Consider the following 12733-nt stretch of genomic DNA (forward strand, 5'->3'; position numbering starts at 1 on the left):
CACTTCACCGTGGAACTCTCCAGTGTTTGTCATTCAGAAAGCAGATAAGACCAGGTGGAGGCTCCTCCATGACCTCCGCAAAATTAATGAGGTAATTGAGGACATGGGATCCCTGCAACCAGGGATGCCTGCCCCAAGCATGCTCCCCGAAAACTGGAGTTTGACTGTAATTGACATAAAGGACTGTTTCTTTCACATTCCCCTCCATCCTGATGATGCCCCAAGGTTTGCATTCTCAGTGCCCACCTTGAACCGAGAAGCTCCACGAAAGAGGTATCAGTGGAGAGTCCTTCCGCAGGGTCTAAAAGTTTCGCCAGTGATCTGTCAAAGGTATGTTGCTTCCCTGCTCGCACCTGTGCGTGCAGCGGTGCCCCAAGTGATAATCCAGCATTATTTCGACGATGTGTTGATTTCTGCACCAACAGATGACCTGTTGGCACATGCCCTTGACCTCACCGTGGCTGCACTGGTTGACGCAGGTTTTGAACTACAGGAATCCAAAATTCAAAAGATGCCACCCTGGAAATACCTAGGGCTGGAAATTGGGAAGAGGACTATTGTTCCTCAAAAATTGGAAATCAAAACCCAAATTCAGACCCTTGCAGATGTCCATCAGCTGTGTGGAGCTCTGAATTGGGTGAGACCTTGGCTAGGCCTTTCTACCGAAGACCTGGCCCCCCTTTTCAATTTGTTAAAAGGGGGAGCTGAACTGAGTTCACCCAGGGCCCTCACCCCAGAGGCAAAAATTGCACTGGATAACATTCAACATGCATTGTCCACCAGACAGGCCAACAGATGTAAACCTGACCTGCCTTTTCGTTTCATCATCTTAGGAAAGCTGCCACATCTCCATGGGATGATTTTTCAGTGGAACAACAAAACCCTTAAAAAATCAAGGGAGGTCCAAGGCAAAGAAGATCCTCTCTCTATTATAGAGTGGGTTTTTCTGAGCCACCACAGGACCAAAAGAATGACAAAGCCACAAGAATTGATGGCTGACCTGATACGGAAAGCCAGAGTGCGCCTTAGGGAACTGGCTGGTTGTGACTTTGAGTGCATTCACATGCCAATCAAATTGAAATCTGGTCAAATTACAAAAGCTATGCTAGAGCATCTGCTTCAAGAGAACGAAGCGCTGCAGTTTGCCCTAGATAACTACCCTGGTCAAATTTCTATTCATCGGCCTGCCCACAAAATTTTCAATTCGGATGCCCAATTTCGATTGGAATTAAAAAGTGTCCAAAGCAAGGAGCCTCTTAAGGCTCTAACCGTCTTCACTGACGCGTCCGGAAAGTCCCACAAATCAGTTATGACTTGGCGGGACCCCCTCACCCAGAGGTGGGAATCAGAGGTGATTGAGGTGGAAGGATCACCTCAGGTTGCCGAGCTGGCCGCAGTCGTTAGGGCATTTGAGACGTTCCCTGGACCTTTCAATTTGGTAACAGATTCAAGTTATGTTGCAGGGATAGTTTCTAGAGCAGAACATTCTGTGCTGCAGGAGGTTTCCAATGTCACTCTATTTAAGTTGCTTTCCAAGCTAGTCAAACTGATTTCCCACAGAAAGCAACCCTTTTATGTGATGCACACCAGGTCGCATACAGAGCTCCCAGGTTTCATAGCAGAGGGAAACAGGAGAGCCGATGCTCTCGCTGCCCCTGTGGAGGTAGCCCCTCTGCCAAACCGTTTTGAGCAAGCCAGAATCAGTCATCAGCTTCACCATCAAAACGCGCCAGGTCTGGTCAGGCAGTTTAACTTAACCCGTGACCAGGCCAAAGCGATTGTGACTGGCTGTCCGCAATGTCACAGGTATGCCATCCCATCCATGCCCACAGGCGTGAATCCCCGTGGTTTGTCCAGTTGTGAAGTGTGGCAGACAGACGTCACGCACTTTGCCCCCTTTGGGAGGCAGAAATACGTGCACGTCTCTGTGGACACATTCTCAGGAGCGGTTTTTGCTTCTGCCCACACAGGGGAGAAGGCTGGGGATGCTATCAAGCATCTCATCCAGGCTTTCTCTGTCCTGGGCATCCCAAAGTCCCTGAAAACAGACAATGGTCCAGCATACAGGTCCAAAGAATTCTGCAGTTTTCTGCAACAATGGGGAGTGGAACACAAAACTGGGATCCCCCACTCTCCGACAGGCCAGGCGATTGTAGAAAGGACTCACCAGAACCTCAAAAGAGTCCTCAGCCAACAGCAACCGATTCTCAAGATTGAGCCACCGTCTGTAAGATTAGCCCGTGCCTCGTTCACGTTGAACTTTCTTAACTGTTCCTTTGAAACCATGAACCCGCCGGTGACAAGGCATTTCCGTGGGAGCTCACAGTTGGAGCCCCGGGAAAGGCCAAAGGTCCTTGTCAAGGATCCAGAGACCTTGAGGATACAGGGTCCCCATGATTTAGTAACCTGGGGACGTGGATACGCCTGCGTCTCCACTCCCACCGGTTTGCGGTGGATCCCCTCCAGAAATGTGAGACCCTATGTTCCCAAGGGTTCAGAAATGAAAGTACCCCAGGTCACTGTGGCCTCCTGGAGAAGGAGGAAAAAGGAGGAGGAGGATGCGGGCCCAGAGGCAAGTCCTCCCAGCCCAATTACTCTTCCCTCCTGGGTTTTCTGTCATGAAGGGGAAGCAGAAGAGCTGTTTCCCCCAGAGGAGTGTTTTCGATGGTTGTTTAACTAACCCTTTTTGCTGAGTTTTATCATCTAAGGCTGAGATCATCAAAAAATCAATCCAGCAGCTGCGAGGAATGGTCGAGTCCATCAAACAAGAAACAGGGGACTGGTTTGACAACCTCTTTAAAGGTGTTGGACTCTCTAACATCGCCAGCTCGTGGATCAAAACCGGACTGTTGTTTCTGTTCATCATCTTAATTGTAGCCATTGCTTCTGGTTTGGTCAAAAGCCTGATCATGAATGCAATTTTCCCCACTACTGCCCCCTCAGTGCATTCAGTGACACCTGCCATCGAATTCCCACCGGACTCTGACTCCAGCAGCGAGTGTGAATCAGATTTATACACTCCAGACCAGTGACACAATTAAAAGAAAAAGGGGGAGGTGTGGGGGTGCTGGAATAGTATCATAAGTTTCTTAGTTGTAGGTTTGATGTGATTTGGACTTTAACCCTAGCCAGGTAAAGTTACTGTCTTGGAATGTGCTTATCAGAGGTTGATAAGAGTTGCCAAGACAACTCTAATCCTCTGCCCTGGGTTTCGATCGTCCTATTGTGTTTTCCCCCATCCCATTGTACTTCTCCCCCACATGTCCACCATCCCCCAGACCCCAGACCTTCAGGAGAGGTGTCTGACAGGGATTGGTGAGCCTCCCAGGGCCACATCCCAAATCCACCTGATTTGTTAATGTTGTGTATTGCATTTTGACCTTACCCACCTGGTTTTGTGTGATTGGTCTCTGTAACTGGTGTCCACCCCTGAGATTTGGGGGAACAAAAACCCCCTGTAACCGAGGCCCAGGGTCACTCCCCAGAGGCACAGGCCTGGAACCAGGGACTTCCCCCTGAGTTACCCGAATAAAACCTTTTCTTCCTGAGCCTGGAGTGTCCCCTCTTTCTAACCACGGCCGAGACAGCTAGGGCAACGGGGCTGCGGAGCCAAAAACCCACGCGAAGGTACTGTTGGCGTATCACAACTAGCAGGGCGGCCCAGCTGGCGCTGAGCTGACCTGAGAGACAGATACGCAAAGCAACATAGGCTATATTTTATTCATCCCATGAAAGAAATAGGAGGCATGATAGAAGGAGAGAAGGCTTTCCAAAAGCTGCATCTAAAATTATGTACAAGTCACTTGGATGTTTGATTCCACTGTTAATGTGCTGTATGGGTTTCCTAAGTCTGTACTTTGTGCCTTTTGAGTCACTTTAGGGAATTTAATTTATTTTTTTGAATCACTCCTTTGCAACTTTCATCTTTGTAATCTTGAAGGCTGTAGACTACAGAGATTGGCTCTATTTCAGCATGTTTCCTCTTGTTTCTGTACAATCGTTCCTATATGTGGTGATCATCAGCTGTACATTTCAGAAAAACTGAAAACTTCTGACTATAGTACTTATCCTTCAGAACAAAAATATTCTACAGAAGAATGAATGGATTTGGATAGCAGCATTAAACTAGTACAACAATTCCCAAACAACAGTTATGGCTGATGCTTCCAAATTTTGGTTTACTTTTTCCCATAAAACTGCACTTTTTTTTTTTTCCATTATACATGAACTGTGTCTGTCTCTGTTCCAGTTCACAAGCTGAAAACTATTTAATAAATGTTTTTATACTGTCATTCTGTTTATCTCTTTGGGATATAGGAACAGAGGCAGAGCCAGCAATGACCTCTGGCAGCCCTTCAGATCTGTTTGGAGAGCTTCCCTTGGAATACACCACTCGTTCCTCCACACCAGACCTCCAGAAGGGTATGGTCTATTTGCACAAAGTCTGGCAACAGAAACTGGGAATCATCATAATTGTAAGTAAACCTTAACTATGGAGAAAGGCAAAAGCAGTGAGCTTGTTTAGCCTGAAGAAACCAGCCTATAAGGAGGTATGACAACTGCCTTCAAGAACAGGAAAAACTTTCTGCAAGGAGGAAGGAAATGATCGGTTATTGTCCATGGTGAATAGGCATGAACTTAAATGATAAACAGACATACCAGCAGTTGGAAAATAACTTCCTAACAGCAAACTTCTTTCTACCCAAGGTACCAATATAGCCTGAGGATGCCATCAAATTTATGTTGCTAGAGGTTTTTGAATGCAAGCTCAGGAGTGATAGAATTGAGTCTGTGATGTGGCAGGATGAAAAATGGCCTCTGTGGGCCCTTTCTTCCCATGATTTTCTATCATTTTAAAATGCTTTCTCAGAACACCTCAGTTTTTCACTCTTTTGCTTGTGTGGCAAGATACATTGCTGTATGCTTTAGAAAATGTAATGTTCTGTGCTCATTAAGATTGACAGGACTGATAGTAGTAGCTGTAGATAATGTAGCTGTGGTACATTGACCTTGCAGCGGATGGCACAGTTCAAGAACAGGGAAGAAACAACCTGAAATTATCCAGGGACGTTGACTGCTTTGGAGGCAATAGCAAAAAGGCATAGCTTGGTTGGACAGAAAGTCACTTACTTTTCATACTCTCACATTTCAAATTATAATGAAGCATTAGAAGGCAGCTGCAACAAAATGGAAGCTAAAATGAAGCTTTGCTTCTTTTTGGTCAACAAGGACAGATGTCACTGATGGAGTGGAGCAACTGGCAGCCTTCCCTTCTGCATTAGAGAATGTCATTTCTATAGTGTAAACGGGAATGAGAGAAACTCACAAGCTCCTCTGACTTGGAGTTTCCATAAAAAAGTTTCACATATCCCCAGCTGGGAATGGGGAAGTATCTGGCATATCTGAATGCTGTCATGGTAATGAAGTATGCTGCTGCCAGGCCATGTAAGGCTGCTTTTGTCCATCAAGAACTAAACTTACATGACGACTTCCAGTAACTCGCAGTCACAGCTGGAGTGTTTAAAGCCTACAGGTCAGAAAATAAATTCTGCAAAGGAGAAGGAGATAGCAAAGGGGGAGTGGGGCATCCATTCTGAGCTGAAAGGAAGGGTTAAGGCATTATTAATATTTCCAAAGAAGAAGAGAGACAAATGTGACTTAAGTTCTCGCTGCTTAGTGACAAATGTCTAGCTGGCAATTGCCTGAGGGGTCCCCAACCTACCCCTACTGCCTCCTACCTTTGTTTTCTGATTAAAAAAAATGAGTTCTATTGGACTCTTAAGCTTCTCCAGTTCTCGTGCACATTCCTGTATTATTTCCACTGAGACTTAGATGGACCTGCACACCATTTTTGGGTGTCATGGGAACTAACACCTACAATTCCTAATGTGCCTCTGGAGAACCATCTGCCACTGCCTGCATGGGTGAATCTACACCGTAAAAGAAGGGAACACTAACAGAAATTACATAAAAATATCTAGCAAAAGAATTTATCAAAAGGTAGTAAATATGGCCTCAAGCATGTGAAAGCTTCCCTAGAGTGACTCTAATGCCTAATGACTCTAAGAAAACAACATGGCTCAGAAGAGCTAAAAGCAGACAGAAGTGAAAATTAACTGTAGGACAGTATCATTTATGTGTCAATAAAATCCTCTCATTCATCAAATCCCTTAAAAACATCAGGAGTAAAATCTCACGCCTCTGTGTGGTGCTGTCACATTGAACATTTCCCAGACTTATGCAAACACAAGTCACTTCTTATGATAAAGCATTATCCTAAAGATACAAACTTCAGTACGTTAACTTTGGCTGCATTTTGACTAGTCACTTCTGATTACTGATTAAGGAGTTCAGGAATAACTTGCCTTAAGTTACTACTATGTTTCCAGCTGTGATTTTTGTGTACCAAGTCATGGTAGGCACTAGGTAGATCAAGAGGAAGAGCCTGGATGAACTTATCTTCTCAAATTCAAAGTTTCAGATTTTACTGTTTTCACAATTTCAAACAAATTGACATTTATTAGCTGGATTATTTCTTAGCAAGATGCCTATTAAAGCATTTTAACTTACATGTTAAGTCAACTGTGATTAAAAACAATGAAAATAAAAAATTGTATTTGTAGTTTGGACAAAATGAGTTGACAATCTCAGTTTCTAGTGGACAAAATTTGTAATATTGTAATTGAATTTGTAAAATTTGTAATTTCTAATAGTCACAAAAAATTCCATCATCATAACTTAACTTTCTGGAAGCTTTAATGTAAACAATCAAGACCAGAATAAGCTCTGTCTTATAAGCTTTTCTACTCCTCTCTTTCACAGCTCTGATTCTCTGCATCTAAGTGCTGTGATATATTCTTGGAGCCATACTAAGATCCTCATTCATCCCTGCCTTATGCCTAATAGGACTGTATTGCTTAGCATCATATTGCAACAGGGTACAAAAAAGAATATGTTTTTTTAACATATATAATTAGAAGAAAAGAAAAAAATATTCCTTAAATACAGATATGTGGGTAAAAGAGATGTAAATGGCAGTGCAGTAACCTTTAAGTAGATGTTTATGAAAGAAAAAGGAGGGAGTGTTGAGTGAGAGCACAGAAGTAGTGTAAGAAACAACATGTTTTATATTAAAATATCATCAAACATGTTTTGAGAAATTAAACTTTTTTTCAGAGATAACTATTGAAAACACAAAAAAGAAAAATCCAGCAGCTCTTACAATACAAGTAATCTTGCACTTCTGAAGTGTTTTTCCATATGTGTGCCTTAGTAGATTTTATTAATGTGAATGAATTAAATCTTAAAGCCCCATGAAATCAGATAAGGAAATGTTATTCCTGCTCTAAGGAAGAGGAAGGACATGTAATGAAAGGAGGTAAAGCTGTGCACTCAATTAACAGAAGCACAACCAATAAAGGTTTTTGCTTCAACATGTTGCTTCTGTGTCCACAGACAGCTCTACCTGTCAGGGGAGCATGCAGAGATAGGAGACATGTCAGCAGCAATAATGTCAGGACAGGAGTCTGCACAGATTAGTAGATACTTTGGGAGATAACAGCATCCCCAAAGAGAGGAAAGTCTATAGCAGAGAACAAGTTTAAAGGAAAAGAGACAGCTTTGGAGATGAATTCTGGAGAAGAAAATGAAGGGTAAGGAAGATCTAACAACGTGAAAATGGACAAGGAAATGTGCAACAGGAATTGCTGAAAGGGAGGGACAGTGCTAGGTACTTGCTGACAGAAGATCTAGTAGAATAAGTTGAGAGATAGGCACAGAAGCAATACAGAAGTTAGAGTAAAATAAACAGAAAAAAAATCTTAAATTAGGGAGGAGAGACAAAGCAGAGATAACCGGAGGAGAGAAAAAGCAGAAATTATCAGATGGATGACAGGAAGGGCTTGTAAATATATCTGTGAAATAGTGAATTGTCAGTTGAAGGCACATCCTTCAACATATCCTGAATTTTATAATTTAAGAATACTCATACAATGCCACAATCAAAACATTCTAGGCAATCAAGCCATTGCTCATTGTTTCCAGACTGGGGTCCACTAAGGTCAGCTTTTGTTGCAAGGTTATGTTTTCTGCTTAGTGTTGCATATGAAGACAGACTGTGGGGAAATTTAAAAGTTGAAACCAATGAGCCTGGGCAGTTGGCCATTGCTCTGTGCCACATTTGTGTCTGCTATATGCAAAATGAAAGTTTCACTTACGTTTCTGGTGCTTTCTTCTTCAAAAGAAAATAGAAGGCAGCAGCTGTAATTTTAATCAGTAAGAAACCGATACCCAATCCAATCCAAATATCTGCAAAATCAGAGCAATCAAAGACAGAAATAAGTAAAATGAAAGACTCAAAGAATTGAATTGAAAGATACTACTTTCTTTTTACAGACCTACCATTTTGTAGGAGACTTGAAGCTGGAGGCTGAAGAGGCTTAGCACTTATGTGGCAACGGTTTCCTCTCCATCCTTTTCCACATCTGTGAATAAAACGAGAACTTTTGAAGAAAGGAGAAGAAAGGATCATAAACTCTTCATAAGTGATGAGCACAGAGGAAATGGCAAAGTTCTGAGTGCTTTTGCCAGTGACTAAAACTTATCCAGGAATCACGAAGAGCAGCATCAAAGTTAATACAGTGGAATCTTAGTGACAAATACACAAAGCAAACTAAGAGGAGAGAAAAAAACCAAACAACTAAGTTCAAAGATTAGAATTGGCTTCCTTGTCCATAATGTCCATATTGTTCTCTCACAGCAAAAGAAATTTGACTAATTTCCATGTATCCCTCAGGTAAGGGTTAAATACATTTCTGAGCTGAGGAACTGGGGCCCTAATATAGAGCAAGACACACAATTAGAATATGAGAAAGATGTTTTTCTCTTGTCACCTAATTTATCTCTTTTTATACCTCTCCAACAAGTACCTTGTCAAAACCAAAGCTACACTTGACTGCAGCCATGTAAAATTATTCCAAAGTTTCTGTTTGGTAAAATCCAGTCTTGATTTGATGTGACCAAAATATAAAATATCTGACATAAGCTTTGCTGTTCTGATTTATGCTTGTTGCATAATGGTTGATCACATTCACCCCAAAAAGGTCTATAACATTTGTCACTTTAATTTGCCTCAATTATGCTTTTGTCTACTTGCTTTTTTTTTGTGGCTTTCTCTCTCAGTGAGAATGAAGAGACCTTGGACACCTGGGTGAGGGTCAGCTGCCTTTGTTGAGACACAGGCAGTTTGGGGAATCTCAAAACAGCTGCAGCATAAGGGGTTACTAGGGGGACAACCACATACTGATGTCTTCATTTCAGGCACCCCACATGGTGATTGAACTCCATCCTGAGTGTATTGATGGAAAGACTTCTACCAGCTTTCCAAATATATGCATGGCTGCTGATATATGAGCTTCATAAATTTTAAACTTTTTTTAGAAGGGAGTATCAGAAAGAAGTGATGGTAGTAGTCCAGTTTCAGTCCTACTAATGTCAAATACATGGAAAATTCATTTCACGTATGATTTTTTTCTTTACAGTTTCACAAACTATTAATGTGGGCTGGAAGGCATATTAAGATGCTTTCTAACTCTAACACCCTGATTTTTTTACAGTCACCATTTTTAAGATGTAATTTTGAAATTGTAGTTTCTTCTCCTTAAATATGTAGTATGAAACCTCACATATACACAATTAAATAGACACAGACACAATACTCATAACAGACACAATTAAATCTTTATATTGAGGTTCTTTGAACATGTGAGAGAGGACTTCATGCTATTTAGCATAGTTTAGCACAAGGTATTGCCCACATGCCTTACCCTAGCAGCTGCACACTGAGTTAACCAGACATTTCAGAGGGATAGGAGTACTTCATTTTCCCAGAAAATGACTTAGAGTGGTGGATGTTGAGAGAGGAAGGGTGGGATGATAGAAGCAGCAAGAATCTGTAGCTGAAATGATAATTAGGATCCTTAAAGGATCAGGGCATGTCAGAAATCAGATCAATATCCAGTTTCAGACATGACAGGAAGGTGACTTCACTAAGGACCAAAAGAGACTGATGCATGATTTGTTGCAATTCAGTGACTGAAAAATTCTGGGCAGAGACTATGCCAGAAGGAAAGTACCAACCTGACTCAAACACAGTGGGAAGAGAAAGATTTTATTTAACCCATTTACACCACAGATGGGTTTTCTGTGGTTAAAGGGTTCAAGGTTAGTAATTGATATACTAATGAATCCTAGTTTTAGAAACTGGAGCCAGTAGCATATTCTGATGCACTAAGTTTAAAGAAAAAATGGTATAATTTCAGCTGACATCTCTGGCTGAGCTGGAGACCCATTGTATTCAGTGACTGGAAATGCCTAGTCTCTTCAATCTCCTTTCTTCAGCATACTACAAAAAATCGGGTTATTCATAAGCTGCTCTTTTATGCAGACTGATGATCTTATAAAAATGTCAAATTGCAGCTGGGCTTATACCAGGCTCTGTGGATCCATGTAGAAACATTGCAATCTGATGGTAATCACCCATCAAAAATTTTTTCTGATTGCTCTCAATTGTATAATTTCCTTTCTCCCTGTTTGCCAGATATTCTGTTGAACTAGATATGCTTTTAACCAAAATTGGCTTCTTTCTTGCCACTACAGAACTTACTTGACTGTAAAAGAAAGAATAAGAAAACAGATTTGCAGCTGTGCACAAGCACTACTCAGAGTGGCAATGGGAGCTGCCATTTGCTGGTTTGGAGGCACCAGGACACAACTCACCTCAGGGCTGCAAAGAGGTAGTTCTCATAAAGCAGGTGTGTGTAGTGGAAGGACTATAGGAAAGTTCTACTACACAGAAATATCTACATGTATCTTTATATGCTGTATTTCCATTTATTGATGGACTATACCCACATTTTCATGATATGTTTGAGTTGTAGGTAAAAAAAGTTAAGAATCTTTTAGTTTATCTTCCTGTACACATAGGTTCTATGATTAACTACTAACTCCCTTGGCTTGGCCATTCATTGCTCTTCAAATCTCTGAATGTTACATGGCACATACCACTTAGGAACCTGACTGTTAAGGTGTAATTTTGGCCAGGGAAATGATTTTCCACTGTGTCCATCTAGGTTGTTACCATAAGAGTTATTGACATTTGCTGGAGGAAAAAAACGGTAAAAATGGATTAAGGTTGAGCAAAGATAATATCTCTGGAACTTGGTAATTTATAAGGACAAACTCAAAATCAAATAGATGTGGAAAATGTTGTAAAGCGTGAAGCATGGGGATTATTTTATTGGGAGAGGGAAGAGTCAAGGCAAAAAAGATGAAGATAGTAAAGACATTGTAGTTAATGCTTAAAGACAAGGAAAAGGAGTGCTAAACAACAAAATAATTTAAGAGTGAGTGTATAAGTTGGTTAAGTTCTCTCTACATGTATCTTCACACATTAATTTATTTGTTATTTTTTAACTATGACAGGGATCTTAGCTATTGTGTCTGCCACTGAGGTAAAATACAAGACTGGCAGAAAAATCTGGGTTATAATTTGGAGATTCATTCAACCCTTTATAAGATTTGTTTTTTCATTGCTAACAAAATTCTATCTTCTCAAGTAAAAAAAAGACAAGCAAAATAAAGAGTTACAGCTAGTTTAGAAGCCTGCAACTTTCAGTGAGGCTCCAAGAAAAACATGGGAAAATTGCTCATTAATATCCTTGGCTCTCAGCTGACACAAACATTGCCTCCGGCTTTTAATGAAGCCAAGCATTTCTGTCACCAGTATAGAGGGAAACTTGTCTTAAATACTCAAAACAATCTTGTTTCACAGGTGTCCTGCAAGATTTTTTTCCTTTTATATCTATCGTCTCTAGAAAGTCTAGCTGACTACAGTGATAGCTGTGGTGGAGAAATCACTCTGTAACTTGAGAGGACAGGATAGAATGAGATTTCTGGCACCAATACCTGCCAATAACTTAGATTAGAGAAGAGAAGATAGCAGTTCTAGACCACGAAGGTAAATAAAATAGAATTTTTTTTTTATCAAACTACTCCAGTTATTTCACTGTACTAGACAGCTGAGGGGTACTTTCAAAACAAATAAATATTTTAGGCATGGTCTTCTATAGGATAGTTGGAGGTTTTGCTAAGAAATGTAGAATGACAATCTTTTATGTATTTGAAAATGCTATATCACTATATATTATTTTATATTTAACAAAATCCAGAAACTATTGCAGGTGATAACCAACCAATCAAACTAATTGATTAGACACTATGCAAAACTTATATGAGAAAACACAGAACCTATCATGCTTAAGAAGTGAGATACATGTACTCCCTTCTCTGAGTCTGACTCTCCATGGCCTTCTGCCTGTGCAGACCTTTGCAGCTGTGTAAGTTGGGTATTGAAATTATGCTCTTCTTATCTAGTGGCATTTCCTGTAGACTTCACACTCTGTCCGACGCATGAAGTACTGGGCAGCTGATAAAAAACTGAAAGATTCCCTCTTTTCATTGAGGAATAAAATAAAAGTATAGGGAAAAAAAAAAAAGTGGCAAGGACAATCATGGTATTAGTTTACAGTGATTTTGAGGAGATGGATGAGGTTTCCCTAGGTGTTTGTATTGTGGGCGCAGAATACACAATCCTATGCTTTTACAATCACAAAAAAATAGTCCCAACCCTCAGACTTGGTCCTTGGACTGTTCCTAGAAAGTCATGTCAGTGAGT

At 40.9% G+C, this 12733-nt stretch overlaps 1 protein-coding gene across 1 annotated transcript in view; it reads right to left on the bottom strand.

The window, feature by feature from the left end:
- MALRD1 (MAM and LDL receptor class A domain containing 1) overlaps positions 1–12733 on the bottom strand; it is a 239833-nt gene that overhangs the window by 11982 nt on the left and 215118 nt on the right. The window contains exons 37-38 of the mRNA XM_083877445.1: positions 8401–8483; positions 8217–8307 (exon numbers count right to left, since the gene is read on the bottom strand). Of these exons, the coding sequence (XP_083733571.1) occupies positions 8217–8307; positions 8401–8483 (174 nt within the window). The remainder of the gene's footprint in view (positions 1–8216; positions 8308–8400; positions 8484–12733) is intronic.

The sequence above is a fragment of the Zosterops lateralis genome (assembly GCF_965231275.1).
Source record: "Zosterops lateralis genome assembly, chromosome: 1".
Lineage (NCBI taxonomy): Eukaryota > Metazoa > Chordata > Aves > Passeriformes > Zosteropidae > Zosterops > Zosterops lateralis.